Genomic DNA, 21,798 nt, shown 5'->3' on the forward strand with positions numbered 1-21,798 from the left:
AGGCATATGTTCCCGTCATTAGGCACAAACAGACTGATACTCATCGTTGGATTCGCATATTTGCTGCGTTGCCCAGAATTTGTTGTCCGCCTGCATTTTTTTTTTTTTTTAACTGTCTCGTCGTTGTTAGCCCAACGTGTTAGTCTGTTCCGTTATTATATATTTTTTTCATGACTAACTTCCTTCCAAGGAATTTTTGTTGTGTCTGATATTTAAGTTTAAACATGTTCGTCTGTGCTGACATCGTTGTGTTGTCCATAATACCTGTTTAGGTTCATCATTGGGTTTATCTGTTTAACACCAGCAGATTTAGGCTTTGATTTATGTGGGTTTATATTGTCATTTTTATTTCTTATTTTTCTTTTTATGAATTTTTGACATCGGCTGATTTTAGCTGTCCCGTTATTGAGGTTTCTTATTACAGTCAGTGCAACCATCAATGGCGTACGTCCAAAAAAAAAAAAATCTTGAACTAGGCTTACAGGGCTTCCAGGTGTTCCCGCCGGTCGCCCTCGCAGTGACGAAGCGGATCGCACTCGGAGACCAGTCTGCCGGCCCGAGGGAGAGGCGTCTCTCGGTGGCTTCTTCGACCAGCGGCCTCCAGGCCTCGAGGACGCCGACGGCCCCTGGCCTCCTGCGCGCGAGGCTGACACCGTCGTTGTGGAGTTAACTCTCGAGTTAAGCTCACCTATTCTAGGTCCCATACGTTTGCGGAGAGTTACGCCTACGGAACTCTCAAGTTCAGCTGTCTTAATTCAGGTTCCGTACGTTTGCTTACATTCGATACGCCAAGGTACATTCTCTTTTGTTTAAGCTTATACATGCAAAGTAGCAATTTCACGCGAAAAAATTTTAAACGTACTAGTAAGCAAATCTATTCTAACTATAAAAAAAAATTTTGTACGGATTTGTGAGAAAAAATATATATTGTAAGAGAGATTTAACACAATTATTTAGAAGCAATCTCACACAACTCACGCAAATTCAGGAAGCTAGGGAAGCTATCATGTACCAATTGTCACTATGGAAATTTGGATGAACAATTCAAAACCTTAATTACGAGGAAAATTTAAAAAATAAAATATATAGGAATTACGAGGTAGGAAACCAAAAATAACCGGAATCATAATGTGGCGCATCATGTAGGCTACTATTAGTACATTTTTTCGCCGCTAGGGAACTGTTGAATGACCTTTCCTGTGTCAGTCTGCCAATTGTCGTCGCCCGAAAACTACTAGTGTGGTTTCTCTGGCAGTTCTGTGTGCGTGTCTTCATTGCACTCGTGTCACGGAAAAATGGCTGATTCTCACGAACAACGTGCGTCTGTGAAGTTTCCACTGTGTTCTTGCCGAGTAAAAAAAAAGTGTCAAGTTTTCGTGTCACGAGTGCACTAAAGACACACACACACACAGAACTGCCAGAGAAACCACACTCGGCTTTTTCGGGTGACGCCAATGGGCAGATTGATTCACGAGAGGTCTTACAACAGCTCCATAGCGGAAACTGGTGCTATAATTACGTGATGCTCAACATTAAGATTCCGATTATTTTTGGGTCTACCCTCATATTAATCATCTCGCTTTTCTTTGTAGAGCCACGTGACTTAAAACCATAAATACCTATACACGACGAGCACAAATGATCAGTACAAATTTCAAAAAATCATAAAAAATACACGTTTCAGCAGATTTACTTGGAATGTGTTTTTAGAGAATCTCTGAAAGGTTTTTTTTTATAAGTTACAGTGGTAAATATGCGTTCCTCGAGCTACGCGGCAAACTCAGGCGGTATTTAAACTCCTCCCACACTTCGTGCAGTGTATCGGCGGTGACGGACTAAACTGTCACTGTGATTCGCTGTCTCAGATAGCGGCAGAGGTGGCAGGAACACCTTGTGTTTGACATAAACCCACAGAAGGAAATCACAGGGGGTTAAGTCCGGTGATCTCGGTGGCCATCTGCCCCACACCGCGTCGTCGACACCTGCACGACCTAGTCATCTCCCAGGGAGACGTGAGTTCAGGTATTCCCTTCATGTTGCATAACAGTAACTGACTCCCTTTTCGCTAACTGAAGCACGCCCCAACTCTTCTGCCGTGTGGTAGGCGCCATTATATACACTAGCTGCTTATAGCGGAGGCAACCTGCAACGAACGAATCCGAAACATTTGTAAAAAAAAAATATCTTTCAAGTATTTTATATTGAATGAAAGAAGGTTCAGATAAATCGTCCACACCTTTTAGGTTTTATGAATTTTTTTTTGAAAGTGTACTGATAATTTGTGCTCACCCTGTATTGTAGCCGCAGCACCGAGTGTGCCGCAAGTTATTTCCGGGTGGTTGTTGACCCACGAGACTGGCCGAGGCGCTCAGCGGGGGCGCACCGGGCACTCACGCGCGCACCAAGAACAGCGCTGCTAACTCCGCAGCTGGTTACCTAACCTGACCTCTGCCCCGCATGTTCTTACCAGCTCGTTCCCCGATCCCCGCCCCCGCTTGGCTTGAGAGGGAGGGCCCCGTCGTTGGCTCATTAATTTTCCTTTTTTTTCGGAACCGGCTTTCTCTCCCAGCTCATTAAGCACTTCATTAATACCGTTGTGCGCGAAAGTGGGAAAACACCTGGCTGGAGCTCGTTACCCGCGCAGTTTCAGAATGCCAAACACGTCTTTTTTCTAACGCGAGCAAACTGAAGAAGACTAGAATGCAGGACTTTGCAGCCGTGGTCTAATTAACTATCTTGGCTTTAGAGGTTGAGCTGTGTCTTCTTGGTAGATTGTACCAACGTTTGGTCTGCATTGCAACAGACGTCTTCATTGTTGAGAAATTAACCTGCAGCATTTTTTTTAAATTTTTTTTTCTAACACCTTAGCTCTAGGTTTAACGGCATTTGGTAGGAGTAAACTCGCGAATGGAAAGGAAATGTGTAACCACGGTGTTGCCATCAGTGGCTGCTATCGCAAATCAAAGTTCACAAAGACAAAAGGAAAATTTACAGTATTTACTGTATAATGAATTTCAATAACAAGGGCAGTGTCTTAATAAAAGTCGTTGTCAAAAATAATGTAAAAATCTGGGGTTTAGTAGTTTATTCAAGTTTTTTACTCTTTTATCCGAACAGTTTCATTAAATAGTTTAAAATTTCGCTCTGCAAATAGAATGATTCGATAGTCAACGTAGCTGCTACGGCAGCGGATTCTAGTGGCGGGTGAGGAAACCATGTGCGATTCGAGTCCAGAATTAATTGTAGTTGAAAAACAACTTACGTATGATTATAACGCTCGGCATTATTTTAAAGAATTCTACGTTAGATTTAGTGCCCGAGTTTCGTATTATAAGGGTACTTGCAAAATGAGAAAACGTGAATTTTCTCGTTACCGAAGTTAGGTGTTACACATCACTGGCGAGTACTGTAAGACTAACTCATATATATTTTTTTAACTTAATTGAAAATATGTGTTTTGTGGGAGGGACCTAGGTGCGTATCAGGCCTAGTCATGCTGGGATTAGCCCTTTGTCTCATAGTAGCTGACTTCAATGTATTTACATAAAAGCAATGCACACGGAATCATACGCGGCACGACGCCACAAAACTGTCGCGATCAGACACGAGGCGACAACATGGAATGACTCCTCCCACTTCGTCGCTAGGAGACTGTCTGATGGCTGCAGTGTTCCGGGCATGCGCGAATATTAAAAAAAATAGTCAACAAATACGTACTCTATGGTAGTATGTTTATAGCTGACTAGTTATATGCTGTTATTCATCTATACTTTAATTTGAGTAAACATTCACTTGTAAAGTATTTAAAATGAATTTTTCACTATGAGCTGAATGCAGACCGATTTGTATGTTCAGTACAAGAAATACATTTTATATAATACATTTTTTGAAAGAATGTCACAAAAAAATATTTAATTTAAAGAATATGGGCATAAATAATGTAACGGAAATACGGTGTCAAGCTATCGTGCTGCATCATATGCACAGAAGAAAAAAAAATTCTGTACTTCCAGAAAAGATTATTTTGAAAACCAGTTGCTAAGAAAAAGATTCTAATACCACAATAAATACCTATAAGTATTGTAAATTTTTACTTTACATGTCTATGGTTATTATTGCATATATGAAAGATATTTTACTAGATAATATATTATATTTATTAATGTGCGCAGTTTATACTGGGAAGCTATTCAGGGAACGGTTTACAAATAACTTTAACTATTGGAGGTACGGGCACAACACAACACGAACGTGATATAGTTGATTTACATGTAAATGTTGTAAATTACAAACATGTGTAATTTTACATGAATATTTATGTTTCAATTTAGAGGGGGGAAAAGAAGTATGTGAGTGTGGTGTCGCGCCTTGTTGCTCCCGTGTGCAGCCGGCCGTGGCGGGACTTGGGGCGCCATGTTTGCACAAGCCCGCGCGCATGCGCGTAAACACCCGCCGCCCAAGGAAAATAAAAAAGCAAATGGCGGTCGCCCGAGCGTGGAGCCAGCCCCGAGGGCGGGCGTGGTCCGACACCGAACCTCTGCCCTTCCGCGCCCGGTCAGGGGGAGGGGGAGTGGTCCTTACGAACACCACCTCCGCACGTAACACGCAGAACCTTGCGTAACCACTCCCGCGTCGCGCCCGGGCGTTACAAAGGTTTACCAACCCGCGTGACAAGTCGCAGCTTGATTAGGCCCTACCTGGCGTCGAACAGGCTTTACGCAGAAGCGCGGCTCCAGAAGAGGGGCGGTGGGGGTGATAGCTCCTCCCGAGACCAATTTTATTGATTAGTGTATGTTTATGTTTACTTAAATATTTAATTTCACGCGTTAAACTTTTATCTCATCAAAAGTTGCATAGAGCTACTAAGGTTCTGTATTTGAAACCTGTCATTTGTAAATAATATTCCAAGGCCAATATCTGACCACTTTCATTTTTTGCAACTACGACCTTTCTTTGTGCGATAGCCCCTCCCAAAAAGTCATTCTGAAGCCGCCATTTACGCAGAGTGAGGGATTTTTTTTTTAACATGTTACATTTTCACCTCTCGGTAAACGGAATTTCGCGGGGGTTAATTTCGTGAATGGAACGGAGGTCGCACGGCACGGAAATGCTTAACCGCGGTGCTGCCATCTGTGGCGGACGGCTCGAACCGAAGTTCGCAAAGCCGGAGAATCCTTCCGCTATGCCAATCGGATGGTTCAACAGTCGACGTAGCTTCTCCGGCAGCGAATTCTAGCGGCGCATGCGGAAACTTCGTGCGATTCGCGCCAAGAAATGTAGCTGAAAAAAAAATTGTGTTGTATATCATGCTCGGCATAATTTTGAAGAATTGTAGGTACGTTAAATTTCGTATCCGAGTTTCGTACTATAAGTGTGTTTGTAACACGAGGGCACGTGAATCTACTCGTTACCAAGGTTACGTGTTACATATCTCTTACGAGTACTGAAAAGCTCACTCATGTTATTTTTTTTTCTATACCAGATTTATGCAGTAATCTTATTTTGAACGTCATGCGAGCAAAATCTTATAAAGAAGAACTACAATATTAATTTACGGAGTAGAAAAGGAAAATGAAGGAGGTTTTTATAAATCTCATTGTAGACAATGACCTACATACCTTCCTCTTGTTTGTTTTAAAGGTCAAGTGCAACATTTCATAAAGGTCTGATTAAACCTGTACATTTCTTTAAAAAAAAGGCAATACAAGCAAACACTTTAGCAATGTATATAGCATATAGATGTTTACTTTAACATATTTAGATCAGGTAGAGTAAGACGAGGCGATGACTGATCAAAGCTTAACGAAAATTGCGGTACTCAGGAGATGAAAAGAAATTTTATTTTCGTTGATGTATACCCAGATATTTTAATTAATCATTCAAGTGTATTAGTGCATATTTCGTTTTGTTATGTCTTACTTTTAACCCGCTTGGCAGCCACGCTTTAATTTTTTTTATTAGGCTTACTACCAGTTTCGCGCTGATGCTAATATGTAAGTCTTTGATGAGGGAGCGGAGAAAGTTTGTTTTGTAAACTAAACTTAACATACGTTAAAAACCTATGCATACATTTATTACTTAATCGGTATTCTAACGCAGTACTACTCACTAGTGAACTAGTATTCCTGCACTTTGGTTTCAGGCTTTTATTCTTTCTATGCAACCTGCAGGTTAACAGTGCGATTAAAACATACACCTTATATTTCTTCTAGAACGTTAATCGACACTAATTGGACAACATTACCGAACTGAACTGTGCTGGTGCTTTTTAGAAGAAGTGTTTTATGTTGAATTTAAGGTAGGGTATCGTTTCTCGTCATTACTTTTATGTATACACTGAGGAAATAATTAGATTTTAGAAACCAAAGTTTGGTACTTTCAACTCACTTAGAAGGTTTATATAGAGACAATAATTACCTGATAGGTTATAGGTGCAATATTAATGTCAATGTAACACATGGAACTGTTATAAACTGCCGTTTAGAATGTTCTCTATACAGATCATTCTATTGCTGGTACTAAGCTTGCATAACTGCCACCTTGTGAACAAATTTCATGCATGTTCTGATACCTTTTCTGCGCTAATTTTTGTTAAGTATGGATATCCTTCACCCGACAGGTACGTGAACATAGAATCGTTGCCTACGAATGAAAATAGAGGTGTGGGAACGACTCACTGACCCTTTGACTGCCCGACCCTAACGACCACGGCTCACCCAGAACCCAACGAAGTGTTGCCAATAAGCTCAGCAGATATCGAGAAAGGAATCAGGTCGAAAGGTCGGGAGTTGATGGGGGGGGCACATTCCAAGCTGAAGGTTATCCTCCAGCTGAAAGTAAGGTCCGGGCACACACAGAATGAGGCACGACACGACACGACGTGACATTTTGCCTGATAGTAGTTGTCTTCCATGCATTTACATAAAAAAAAATACACCTATAATCATACGCGGCACAAAACTGTCGCGATCAGACATGGAGTGACAACATCGAACGACTCCTCCAACTTATCCGCGAGCAGACCGTCTGATGGCTGCAGTGCTCTGCGCATACGCGAGTATAAAAATATGTGCAAACAAAGGCATGCCGTAGTGTGCATGTCCTTATTTACTCTATGGTATTAGTTGACCAGTTAAATACTATTTTTCATCTTTACTTTAATTTGAGTAAATATTCACTTGCAAAGTATGTTCATTGACCTTTTTTCACACAATGGAGCTGGATGCAGATCCATTAGTAAGTTCATTACAGGAAAGACCTCGTTCATGTAATACATCTTTGAAGGAGTATTGCGACAGCAATTTTATTTCAAAAACATGGAAAGAAACAAGGTAACGGAAATACGGTGACGCGCCGTGTCGCGTCGTGGCTTGTCTGATGATGTGTTTGCCCAGCCTAAGAAAGCACGGGAGTAGACGGCATGTCCATCACGATCATATTTTGTAAACCTACAAAACCTTTTGACCGACAAAGCAGGAAAAATCGCGCCGCGCTCAAGGCCTAGATTTGGGACCAGGCCAGATCACGTGGGTTCCTCCACGGATCAGGAAACGAAGGCCAAATTCTCACGGGCATATCTCCTAAATCAAAAATAAAAATAAAAATATGAACGAGTTTTTCAGCTCTCGCCAGATATGTGAAACATATAACCTCGGTAACGGGCAAATACTTTGTGTTTTCATGTTGCAAATACACTTCAAATACGAAACTCTGACATAAAATTTTACGTAGATTTCCTTAACATAATTTAGAGCTTGACAAATATAAGAAAATTGTGTTCTGAACTACATATCTGGACGCGAAACACACGTAGTTTCCGCACCCGCCGCTAGAACTCTCTGCCGGTGCAGCTACGTCAATTATAGAATAATTTGATAAGCAGACCGAAATTTTAAACTATATAATTAAACGGCTCTGATAAAAGCTAAAAAGACTTGAAAATTATGACACGGTATTTTATCATAGTACTACCCATTATGTTACAATTTATTAAACACTTAATATTATAAAGTTTCCCTTTTGACTTTGTTAACTTACATTTCCGTTCCAAGCGACTTCCGTTCCATTCACGAAATAACTCCTACCAAATGCCATGTACCGAGAGCTAAGATGTTACACAAAAAAAAATGTTGAGGTAGGATTCGTGCATTTTAATTGGTAAATTATTTATTAATGAATTTAGCTGCAGTTCGTTTTTACACTTTGAAGGCTGTTTCAGTAAATACTAGCCAGGTCCCATGGAATTATCCCTACTGGGTAAAAAAAAAACGCGTTCTGGATGTACTAAAATGTACTCATAGCCGAGCTCACTATTATGAATTATTTAATTAGGTTAAAAAATTCCCTGCGACTCAGCCTACAGACGCAGGTAGTTTTCGAATAGCCTATTTATTTTGGAACATTCTGAAAAATAATGTAAAAAAATACATATATATATATTCTGGAATCATCGAGCACACATTATTTTATGTTCCATGCAACAAAATGTTTGAAATATTTTATATGAAATCCATCCATAATTTTCGCAGAATTTCTACAAAATTATCGGTAAAAATTACATGGACATTATCTTGACACCAGCCTAGCACAGGTAGCTTCTGTGCTATGCCGCTAGTGAAAACTCCCATGAAATTAACATACAATTAATGAAGCACTAAACAGATTTATTCATTGCCTGCACTAAGGTTTGCAATTATAAAAAAAAGTTTCAGAGAAAAGTTTTGGTAATATATAGATAATTTTTATGAGGTTTTTACGGCTCCATATTGTGTCTACTAGGAGAGAACCTCATTTAATTATTTTATCGGTAACCTAATTTTGGCCACTAATTTTCAGTAAGGGCTGGTCGTATAGATTTTTTCAGACAGAAGTTTGAGATACTATCTATAAGGTTTACAATAACTATAAATGGAGTTGATACTGTACCTACTGAAGAAATTATATATTTTTTTTGTTCAACTCCTTTTTTTTTCTATCCTTGAGGTAAAGGTTGGTTGTAGGCCTATTGGAAAATAAATGTAAGCTAGTCTTTCAGTACCAGTGATGTGTAAACATCTAACCTCGGTACCGAGCAAATTCATGTGTTCTCATGTTGCAAATACACTTATAATACGAATCTCGGACACGAGATTCAACATAAAAGTCATTACAATAATGCCGAGAGAGATAAGTATACCCAAACTGTGTTTTCAACTACATTCCTGAACGCGAAACACGCGTAGTTTCTGCACCCACCACTAGGATTCGCTGCCGGAACAGCTATGCCAACTTTTGAATCATTCAATTTGCAGAGAGAAATTTTAAACCATTATAATGAAACGGCTCCGATAAAAGGAAAGGGGCTTGAAAAAAATACTAAACCCCGGATTTGGTCCTAATTTTCAACAAGGTATTTTGTTAGCACATTGTCCATCTTGTTAAAATTAATCAAAACTGTTAGTACTATAAAGTTTCCCTTTGGCTTGGTGAAGTATGGTTCGTGCCATCCCCCACAGATGGCAGCACCGTGGTTACGTATTTCCGTCCCATGCGATGTCCGCTCCATTCACGAAATTACTCCTACCAAATGCCGTATACCGAGAGCTAAGATGTTTACACTTCAAATGTTTTAGTCAAACGTTTTTAAGGCTGTTTGAAAGAAAACTTTGAAAGTATTTGATGTTATGCCTACTAAGGGAGTTAAATAATTTTCTGCATTAAATCCGTGAAATAATCGTGACTCTAGTGATTACATAACTACTTCTCCTCGTTGTCTATAACTGTCTCAGGGTCGTGAAGGCCGTGAAAAAAAAACTATGTATGTAGCATACGATCAGCAACTTGAATCAGATGGATATGCGCTACAAGTCTACTTAACTGCCCAACGAATCTGCGAAGTAATCTTGGTTCTCCTCTTAAACTCGAGTCATTCCGGGGGTAGCTGGGAACGAGCCAACGACCCTCGCGTCAGCGACCACGGCCCTCGAAGAAGACTCCACGTGACCGCACCAAGTAGGGATGGCAACGATACATCAACATTCAAAAATAACGAAATATCAGTTTTAAAATAATAATATTTTGGAATCGATGATTTTTTTCTCAATATTTTGTATTGATAATATCGAAATTATAATTATTATTAGAATACATTGTTATATTATAAACAAAGACCATTAATGAATAGTAAAAAATTGAAAGAAAAAAATTCTAGACGATTTTATTTGCTAGTGAGAACCAAACTTATGAGTTCATTTTATCATAAAATGTTAGATGTATATAGAACTCACTATTACATATGTAAACCTACTTAAATTTTACTATTATAATAATTTAAACAAAGTTATAGTTTCGGTATAATGATAACCCGATACATCGTTTGATATCGATATTTTATCTGTGTCGATATATCGAAATGCTGACGTATCGATGTTCGGAGAGATGTCGCCATCCCTAGCAGTGTCGCGAGAGAGGATAGGGACGGACCTCGCCGCCGAGAAGGGCGTCGCCCCACGGGATCTAGGGTCAAGGGTCAAGGGTCGAGGGTCTAGGGTCGAGGGGAAGGAATGTCGCTCGGCTGGGTGACTCAGGAACGCCGCGCGCCGGTGACTCAGGGGGAGGAAGGCTCGCCTCTCTGCGCGGAGCGGCGCAAGGTCGCGAGCGAGTCACAGGACCCCCTCGCAGGATGCGGGGCGGGACTGGCTTTCACCCGCGGGGCGGGCCGATCCGGGTCCGGCCGCACACATTCCGGGCGACGACGAAAGGTCACCAGTGGATATGCGGGCGGGAACAACCTTGCGGGGGAAATGTTCCTTTTGGGAAAAAAAAAAAAAAGAAATCCAAGCTCTCATACGGCATTTGGCAGGAGTAATTTCGCGAAACGAACGCAAGTCGCATGGAACGGAAATGTGTAACCACGGTGCTGCCATCTGTGGCGGATGATCCAAACCAAACTTCACAAGGCCAAAAAAAAAAAAATTATAGTATTAACTGTTTTAAAGAATTTTAACAAGACTAACAGTATTTTAACACGATTTTAACAATTTTATTTACAAATCGAATAATTCGATAGTCAATGTAGCTGTCCCGGCAGCGAATTCCAGCGGCGGGTGCGGAAACTACGAGAGATTCGTTTCCAGAAATTTAATTGAACAATTAATTTTCTTGTTGTTACGAACGCGGGAGACAAGGCCGAGACGCGCGCCTGTTACCTAAGCTGCTTGGCGGCCCCGCATATTAACTGACGTCACACGCATACCTTCGGGAATTATAGCGGTTCGGCCTCGTCACCCCTCCTACCCCCGCACCCTCCGTCCACAGCGCTGTTATCCATCCCACAGCGGCCTGGGAATTCCGCGGGCCACTGCATAGAGTGGGATGGTTGGCGCGACGACCTTCTGGAAGCTTCGAGCGTCGGGTCCAAGGGCGGATCCAGAATGAAGGTCAGGGGAGGGCCAAATTAAATTTTCTAATACAATAATCGCACATTTAGAATTTAAAAATATTTAGTTGGTTTTATTTGTAGTTCTAAAACGTCCTGTTATCTATAGCACTGCAGTAAAATAACACTTATGTAAGTTTAGAGAAACTATGGTAAGGAATTAGGAGAAAATTATATATATTCCGGGTTCAGGGGAGGGCCATGCCGCTATGGCCCCCCCCTCTGGATCCGCCAGTGGTCGGGTCAGCCCGGGATGACGCGACACGTCACAACCACTCCAGAAAGACTGCCAAGGGTATAAAAGCGGCGAAGCCGACCGGCGCGGGAGTTGCGAGGGTTCCAGCAGGCAGTGGAGTGAAGTGTGAGTTCGGCGAGGCAGTGCATGTGTGACCGAGTGGTGCGAGACTGTGCGTGCGGACAGGTGCGAGTTAAGGTGCGAATCACTGTTGATCCTAGCTTCTGTGAGGACTAGACAGATATTTAGTGATTAATAAACAAACAGTTTTAAGTTGCGTGTGATTTGTGAACAAACATTAAGTGTGGTGATTTAATTAGTAATATAAATATATTTAGTAAATATACTATCCTTATAACCCGTTTTTCCTACTCGTAACATTTTGGTGTCAGAAGTTGGATACCCCTAATAAAGTAATTTACGAATAATTAATAGTGAATAGAAAAACTAAACAATGAAAACTTAAGAATTTAGATTTACGAGATTCAAATTGGTGTTAGGAACTGTAGTTAGTTTTGACTGTAGTAAGGTTAGTGTATGTTTTGAGTAGAAGTTTAGGTTAGCTCATAGGTGAAATTATAGTTTAGTTCGTAGGACAGTAGTGATAGTGACAGATTAATCGTGTATGTGGACAAGGGAGATGGCTGCGGACGAATTTAAGAACATAATGGGTTTCTTGACCGAAGTGAAGAGTGGCCAGGAAGAGATGAAAAATGAAATGAAGAGTGCCAAGAGAAAATAAAGAACGAAATGAAGAGTGAAATGAAAGTGCTTTCTAGCAGACGAAAATGTGATAGCGGCCTTAACCAGACGACAACAAGATGGCGGCCCATGGCATCATACCTGATGGCGTAATATCTGTCTTGGCATTAATGGTGGGAGGTAAGCCTGCCAGTGGCTTCCCTGGAGGAAGGATCCATCGCCATTTTGAATTGAATGACCTCGTCGAATTCAAGCCGAGGACTTCATGGCGCATTTACATTTTTGTATTATAATTTTATTATTTAATTGTTTATTTATTAAAAAATGTTTCCCATCTAAATCGGATAAAAATTAGGGAATTTAAAAATGGCGGATGTAACTAAAATTGCAACATTCTAGCATACAAGATGGAGGCCGTAACGAAAAGTGCAAAGATGAAGTCATACACATTCAAGATGTCGGGTGTAACACAAAATTCAACGCTTCTGTAATTCAAAATGGCGACCATAACGAAAAGTGCACCAGTGAAGTCTTAATTTAAGATGGCTAAAGGTTTTATTAAAATATTGTATTAATTAAATTTTTATGAAATTATAAAATTTTCCCGAATTTCTAGAAAAAAATTACGGATTTACAAGATGTCAGGCGTAACGAAAAGTGCAACGTTTCTAGAGTGCAAAATGTGGCGTAATTAATTTTTTATTTAAATTTTATTTAAATTGCAACTAAGAATATTTTACTTTTTATATATAAATTAAATGTGTACTCTCGGCGGGAATCGAACCAAGGACCGGAATGGATTGGGTAACTAAAATTTTGAAGTGAGCAATTTTTTTATATTTTGAAAAAAAATTCTAATTTTTTGGTCATAAACTAAAATTTCAAATCTATGGTCAAGTTCAAAGGTAAAAGTCATGACTTAGGTGGCTTAGGGCGGCTAGAAAACGAGGAATTTAAACCGCTATGTGGAATTTTTGTGAATTTTTTCAGAATTTTAAGGTAAAAAATTAAAGATTTCGTGTTTATGGCCAAGGTCAAGGTCGTGACCTCGGAGGCTTAGGGAGTCTTGTCGATGGGGAATTAAAGCCGTTTTTAGGAATTTGGGTTCTTTCAAAGGCAAGAGTCTTTTAAGGAATTCCAAATTACGAATTTTTGAATTTTTTAGAGAAACCTGGGAAAATTTCCTTAAAAACGGGAATTTTCCCTCGCAATAGGGAAATTGTTCGGAATTTTCAGTTATTTTTAGTATTTTTTTAAGTAATTTTTATTTAATTTGACACCAAAAATGGCCTTTGTGTCGTCAGGACTGTCGGTCATTGACCCCACCTCACACCTTCCCCAGACTCCGTGTGCCCGGAACCCATTTACTATATACTACTTGTTCGCATGTCGAGAACAGGGGCATGGCCAGCGCGACTGCCCGAATCGTGTGAGGAAACCTAAGAGAGGAGGACAATGCTGTGATAACACGATTGGACAGGAGAAGAGTCTACTGGTTCGAAGAACAAGAGGTCACCCACGGTGCTTCGCATGTCGAGAAGGGAGCATGGCCAGCGCGACTGCCCGAATCGTGTGAGGAAACCTAAGAGAGGAGGACAATGCTGTGATAACACGATTGGACAGGAGAAGAGTCTACTGGTTCGAAGAACAAGAGGTCACCCATGGTGCTTCGCATGTCGAGAAGGGAGCATGGCCAGCGCGACTGCCCGAATCGTGTGAGGAAACCTAAGAGAGGACAATGCTCTGATAACACGATTGGACAGGAGAAGAGTCTACTGGTTCGAAGAACAAGAGGTCACCCACGGTGCTTCGCATGTCGAGAAGGGAGCATGGCCAGCGCGACTGCCCGAATCGTGTGAGGAAACCTAAGAGAGGAGGACAATGCTGTGATAACACGATTGGACAGGAGAAGAGTCTACTGGTTCGAAGAACAAGAGGTCTCCCACGGTGCTTCGCATGTCGAGAAGGGAGCATGGCCAGCGCGACTGCCCGAATCGTGTGAGGAAACCTAAGAGAGGAGGACAATGCTGTGATAACACGATTGGACAGGAGAAGAGTCTACTGGTTCGAAGAACAAGAGGTCACCCACGGTGCTTCGCATGTCGAGAAGGGAGCATGGCCAGCGCGACTGCCGTAATCGTTTGAGGAAACCTAAGAGAGGAAGACAATGCTGTGATAACACGATTGGACAGGAGAATAGTCTACTGGTTCGAAGAACAAGAGGTCACCCACGGTGCTTCGCATGTCGAGAAGGGAGCACGTCCAGCGCGACTGCCCGAATCGTGTGAGGAAACCTAAGAGAGGATGATACCGATGCGACAATGGGGCTGAGGAGGGGGACACTACGGTGTTCTGCGCTCCAAGGACAAGGGCGTGTTCAATGAAGATGTCCAGAACGGTAACTTGCCCAGCGGAGCTGCCTGATACATTATTATATATTTATCATGCATCAGGTGCAAAACGAATGCTGACTATTTTAACCAAAAGGGTTGAGATGTCCCAAGTTGAATTTCCTGAAACTGGCACTTAACTGCTATACATGCTGCAAAAAATCATTTTTAAATAGATTTAAAGTGTTTTATGTAGTTATAATCCCTCATAAAATTATAAATGGCTTAAACATTAGTGGAGTAGCAGTGATTTTTGGTCAAGATACACTATTTGAGAGAGCATTTTACATGTTTTATCATTTTTACTTCTATCCATTCTACATTTCTGACAAATGTGTTCTCCTGGCTAAGTATTATTTGATCTGCTTTAATTTTTTACATTGCAGGAACATATACAATTAATAATTATCTTTTTTGTAATAAAAAAAACATGCAGGAACAGTGAGTGTGACAACAACTGAAAGTCACAGGATGTAAAAATCTTTTTTACAGAACCAAATGACTTATTTATCTCTTGATTCTAAATGTATTCAAGGTTCAAGCATCATCTGTAGGGAAGGGAATGTCTCTAAGAGATAGCCAATAAAATTACATAAGCTTTGTTCTTAAAGTTCTAACAAATACGAATTGAATTGTAATGAAACCTAATTAATGACACTAAAACGTTTCTTTGCGACTGATAACCCCTGCGCACTTTAGGCCCCCGTCTAGTTAGGCATACATTTGGTGTGAAGGGCCCCCCAAAAAACCACGCTATTTGAAAACTGCTCAAGTTAGCTGAGTGGAGGCGTCTGCTAATAAAAAGCATTTAAGAATACGCTGAGGGTGGATGAGAAGTTCTGTTTCCATGTTTAGTTTTTAAACTGCATATTTAGGAAAATGAAAATGACTGAAACGCGCGTTACGGATTCTTGAAAACACTCAAGGGACTTGCACTACACCTTTATCTCCATTTATCCACCATATAATGATACGGTTACCGCTTAAATCTTATAGTTGCTCTATGCACGACGAGAAGACTTCGTGGCAGTGCAGAGCCTTGCACTTAGAGGCGGTACCGCGCTAGAAGCACCAATGAGCGTCGCACTTATCATCCCGTTTCACTAACACAAACACACCCCTGACTAGGCGGGCCCCATAAGTACCACTCCATGTTCGTACTTCAGAATGCAATGGCGAACCAATGGAGTTATCTCTTATCTAATGTGTCCTAGACATTACGCGATTATCACTCCACAGCAGAGGCAGAGGATCCAAGCTAGCCTCCCCCCTCAACAACTTTCTAGGCATGTCGGCGTGCAGAACTCCAGGTGTTAATGCACTATTTAGAGACCTCAAAAGATTAGCTGAAAGTGTCTTATTACGAATAGCACTTGTGTTTACAAGTGTCTCGTTTCAAGTTTTCGAGTTTAATGGGTTTTTTCTTCTTTTTTTTAACGGTCATTATGATTCGTATATCCAAAATCCGGTTGACTCCCATACGGATAACCGCTCAATGATTTTCCAACTGCCAGAGATCTTGGGTATGAATTTAAAAGCCTGGCTGTTATAAATGTGCAGCCTTTATTTGACGATATTATTATCTATCTCCCTTGAACCATAATTGTAACCTGTTGTCGCTCAGTTGTATCAACATACAAGGGACACTAAGTGTTAAAATGACTCGGTACCCTATAATTCAGCCTATCGCGCCTCTTGGGATCTTCTCACCTTCAGTCTCTGGGACTCCGTAGCGGCTCTTCAGTCGTCCAATCCCGAGTCACGTTCCTGGGCTGTATCAGTATTTGTACCCCAGGGTCCGCGGCAAGTTCCTGGCTCCCTCCCTTGTGTCGTGGTGACGCCGGCCGTGGTGACGGCGCTGACGGCACAGCGTGCCTCTGGCCGCCGGTAGCGAGACGTTTCTGTTCATCGAAACGCAGCATAACGGCTGAAACATGTGCTTTCACGTACGTTTTTTTTAGGTATGCAAAATTCTAAACACGGTATTTTAAGTTGTATGGAAAAATGCTGGAAACATTTATCTTTAATATTTCAGCGTAAAATTATAGTCACCGCTTTAAGAGGCCACTCCAGTGTTTCAGGGGCACTACGCAACCCGCGTTAAACTCATATGAGTCAATGCTATTTTCATTTTTCTTATAACTAATTAACTAATATAGATTTCGAAATGATGCTTGCTTGATATGTAAGACAACGATGCTCTTATCAAAGCCCTTTTCTTCAAAAACTTGCATAAATTATGGTTTTATACTAATCTTTACTAATATGCATAAGTGTATTGTCTAGGTTTGAACCATAATTTATGCACGTTTTTGAAGAAAGGAGCTTTGTTAAGAGCATCGTTGTCTTAAATATCAAGCAAGCATCATTTCTAAATCTATAATAGTTAATTAGTTATAAGCAAAATGAAAATAGCATTGAATCTTATGAGGTTAACGCGGGTTGCGTAGTGCCCCTGAAACACTGGAGTGGCCTCTTAAGTTCCAAAAGAGAAGACTGCACGCCAGTTCGGTGCCTGGCGCGTAGAGGCTGTTGGACGTGTGAACTTTTATTTGCCGTGGCACAGGATTTAGCTTTGGCTGCTTTTTGAAGTCAGCACCTGTGAACTGGCGGCGTTTACAGACTGTATAGCCTTTTAGCAAATACGCAGTTCCAACAATGTATAGAATGTCTGGGTGATTCGCAGTAGCGGCTAAGGGGCTCAAGCCCCCTCCAAAAGCATCTGGGTCCACTATTGTTTTAGTGTTTGCCATGATAAAGCCTAGCCTCAGCTGGGTCAAGCCCCTCCCAAACCAAATTCCTGGATCAACTACTGGTGATTCGAATTGTTCCATGACATTTCAGAAATTGGGACGGACAGTCCAAAATTATAATTGTAGCAAACAGATGTTAAATTCCAAGATCGCTCGTGGTTGTTTCAGTTCCTGGACTTCGACAACCTGCCCGACACGAACTTCTCCTGCGAGAACAAGGTGATCGGCGGCTACTACGCCGACGTGGAGACGGGCTGCCAGATGTTCCACGTCTGCACCATAGGTCAGAAAGGTAATTAGTTGTACTCGGGGCCCCGCCTCATTAACCGCTTCGGACGGCGAGCGCGAGGTCGCGCGACGCTGCTTGCTAACGGCTGTTGACGCTGCTGGAGTAACGCTACCAGGTAACAGTCGGCGCTAGCTCGTGCACGGAGACTCCCAGAGCCAGCATGCATGTTGCATTCCAGCTGCTGTGTGGAAACTAGGTGTTCAGGAAGGATTAAACTATTTAGTTATTGGCGAAATTTACTGTTTAAGGACGACTTTGTGTCTATTAAGTATTTTTTTTTGTCTAGTAGTGTGGAAGATGGTGCGAATAGGTCCGGTTGTTAATGGCAACGTTACGAAGGACAATTTAACCGTGCACACAATTCTGGTTGTGGGATGCAGGACTGGTGTGGTGACGTGTGTGTGGACAATCCCGTGGAATCAGATCTTCATCGCAATAGATTGCGTGGTCCTCTGGTGGAAATAAGGCTGTACTTGGCGAGAGAAAAAGGAACCGCCGTGCGATGGCAAACACCAGCTAATGTCAAAGTTTGCGGAATCGACTTGCGACCGTCATTCCTGTCAACAACTACATAAAATTCAATTTAATATCCGCTCGTCTTCATGTGCTTAGACTGAAAAAAAATTGTGAAGGGATGATAAAATCCTCTTATTGTAAAATCCCATTAAAGCTTTAGTATTAGAAAGATTTTATATTCAAGGAAACATTTTAGGAAGGGATATTCGGTGTAGTGTAGCTGAAATGGATTGCGTGAATGGAGCTACAGCGCTCTGAGAACTTTAGTTCAGTACTTCAGGGAAAATTTTTCTACACGAAATGATGAAATTTTTTTATTCTTGATTCTAGAGAGTCGAATTCTGATTGGTTGCATTCTTTTGAAAAATTCTAATTCGAGATTCGGATTTGAGAAAAAGTGGATTCGCCCATCGCTACAAAATACCTATTAGGAAAAGAAGTTTCGTGTCCTAACACCTCCTTGACAAAAAAAACGCCAATTTCAAGAGTTCGAATAAATCCACATCAGCTGGAATGTATTTAGTAAGTTGCTTATTTTTAGCATGTGCCTGCCTGATGTTTTGAATTGAAATTCTGGGTTTGCGTAGTTATTTATGATTTCATTTGTTTGCTATGTTTGTAATTACAATCCTTGTAGTGTACTGAAATAAACAAACATATTCCTCAGTACAATACTCAATTTAGTTTAAACCATCTAATTCTCGAGACATCCTTGTTCAAAAATGTTCATCTTGGTTTTTGTAACATTTCTGTGGAATTGTAAATGGGATAAAGAATTTCTTATCCAAGCTACTTGAGAAAAACACGTATTAAAAAGTAGTGCCATGCTCTATTGCTAATATACCTGAATTTCTCAATTTTTCTTGTATTAAACTGGATCTGAGCCGGTTATTGATTTTAAAATTATTAATAAAAATGTACAAAACTTTGAACATTTGTCTCAGGCCCTAAATTTTTCTGGCTTGCTCATAGAGGTATTAGTGTGCGTTGGTTCTGAAATTGAATTTTTTTTTCTGTGATTAACATCTGGTTAACAAAACAAATATTAGCAGTTTAAAGACTAAAGTCACGAGTTGGTTTGTTTGCTTGAAAGGACCTCATTAGGAAGAATCGTAAAATTGTCATCATGCAGTTAAAAATACATCAGCAAAGAATTAGCATCTTAACAAAAACTATCCAGACGTGTAAGATGCTCATTTTTGACTTCAATTACTAACTCGGCAAAGATTGCACATACCCATTCTCTGACGTCTTACCTCAATGGGCTTGGTTACGCTTACTTATCCTCCTTCTCAAAACTTATTTTGTTTTGCCAACCGGTTCTTCTACTATTGTTTAAAGGTACCTGCGAGCCCGGATATCACCTTCTTACTGATTGGAGTAAAAGAAGAGAAGGTTTTAAGTCGCGTGCTATTCGCCTTAATATGCTAACTGTTACTTTCACTCGCTCCTCTCCCGGGCCACTTTCATCGCGCGAAGTGCGTCGCAACTTCCATCGCGTATGCGCACTGCGCAAGACGCAGTTGGCAGGCCTGCCGCTGTCCTGGCCCCGGGGACAAAAAAAAAGTTCCCTTCTACTTGATACGTCAGCGACTAATGTATGGCTGCTTTGCAGTCTCGTGAGCAGAATTTTAAGCCCTGTTAAGGCCATCTGGGTTCCAACCGTTTTTAGAGCATAACATGTAGCGAGTGAGCCAGCTACATCTGACTAAAATTATTTCTTAATTTATCTGAATTATTATGGTTCAGTTGAACCAGATTATTCTTTAAATAATTATATTTATGTCCATATAAACTTCACCCTATATTAGATTTCGATATTGCAACAATGAAAGCCAGTTTTTCCAGAAATGTATTTTTATGTAATAATACAGTATTAAATGAAGAAAGCATTATATTTAGTTTTTTCGCAGGAAGTAAATAGTAATATTTTATTTGTGCCATGCTCATTTAAATATATCTATTTACAAGGAAGCCTCAGATAATTATGATAGATAACAGTTATTGTTACATCTCATGGCGTTATATTTCTGGTATTTTTTATTGTAGAAAACATGAAAGTATACAATTTGATTTCATGGTTGTTTTTATGACGGCAAATAAAATTACCTTTATTCTTGTTTGAATTTAGGTCTAGGTTTATTTATATGTGTATTTTTTCTGTGTCATACTGTTTACTACATAATTGACAGCCTATCACGAAGCACGAAAAATAGCGGCGAATGTATATGAGGAATTAATATATGCTGGTTAATTTACAGAATATTAAAAGGGAAAAATTGATTCCACGGCAGAGGAACGAGGGAATGACAGAAAGACGCCCTTGTCACGCCAATCAACAGACACTGCTTCTGAAAGGGCATATTTTGAAACGACAGAAAATAGTAATCAGAAAAAATTGTAGGAATTGTTAGCACAAGTTGAAGTGGGCTTACTAATGTGTGCACAGACTATTGTAACTGCAATTTGCTGCCTTATAACATACAAACACGCAGATGATAGAACGGCTATATCAAACAAAAACACACAGAAATATAATGTATGTATACTTACAAAAGATTTCTTTGGAAACCAATCACCAAAAATAGTTTGTCATACTCCAGGAAAGATTTTGTAACTTTGTAAAACACATGGTTATGGATATTTTTGTTTATATGATATACGTTTTTAGAGAATATAGTCAGTATTTCTTACAAAAATTTGCGCATAATTTTAAACCTAAAGATGTTTCATTCAAGCATAACTTATTTAAACTATGGAAAATATAATTTAATATTTATCAAGTTGACTTTATTTTGATTTATTATGCTCATTATGTGCGCACTTACTACTGGAAAGTTATTCAGGAAACGGTATACAAGTAACTTTAACTATTGGAGGTACTGGGACAATACAAAACATAAATGCTCAGGTATGAATCCGAACACAGTTTTTTTCTGGGAACACTATTTTGTAGTGATACAGTTGTTTTCATGTTAATGTACAAATTCATAAATATCTGTAATATAACATGAATGTTTCTGTTCCATTTACAAAAAAAAATTACAGTGCACAAGTAAATAAACACATGCATAATGTCCAGGCAGACATAGAGGATGTTTAATATGAGGAATGCAATATTCGGCAGGAGTTAGGGACGTACCAACTATTCTATGAGAAAGGAGGGGGAGGGGGAGGTAGAAAAAATAAATTTAGTTAGTTTTGAATAACGTTTTTAGAAAGGTGAGATTTTAAATGTCAAATATAGCAAATAAACATATACAGTTTTTCAATGATGCAAAATTATACCAGATAATCACTATCAAAAACTGGATATGTTATCAATTGCCAACTGGTGACTCACTTAAAGAATCTTTCAATAAAATATTATTAGATGAACCCTTATGCATTGGCAATCTTTGTGTGGCTATTAAGTGGGAAAGGTTTTAGCAGACACCGTTATGAAGCCATGGTATTCTCTCAGAAATAGTGAAAATTAATATTTATTCATTTTTGTG

The 21,798-nt window shown here is 40.2% G+C and overlaps 1 protein-coding gene across 1 annotated transcript in view; it reads left to right on the forward strand.

Annotated features, from left to right (window-relative positions):
• Window positions 1-21,798, forward strand: part of LOC134534716 (uncharacterized) — a 187,094-nt gene that overhangs the window by 108,307 nt on the left and 56,989 nt on the right. The window contains exon 4 of the mRNA XM_063373201.1: window positions 17,665-17,788. Coding sequence (XP_063229271.1) covers window positions 17,665-17,788 — 124 coding nt within the window. The remainder of the gene's footprint in view (window positions 1-17,664; window positions 17,789-21,798) is intronic.

This window comes from Bacillus rossius, chromosome 8, assembly GCF_032445375.1.
Source record: "Bacillus rossius redtenbacheri isolate Brsri chromosome 8, Brsri_v3, whole genome shotgun sequence".
Taxonomy (NCBI): domain Eukaryota; kingdom Metazoa; phylum Arthropoda; class Insecta; order Phasmatodea; family Bacillidae; genus Bacillus; species Bacillus rossius.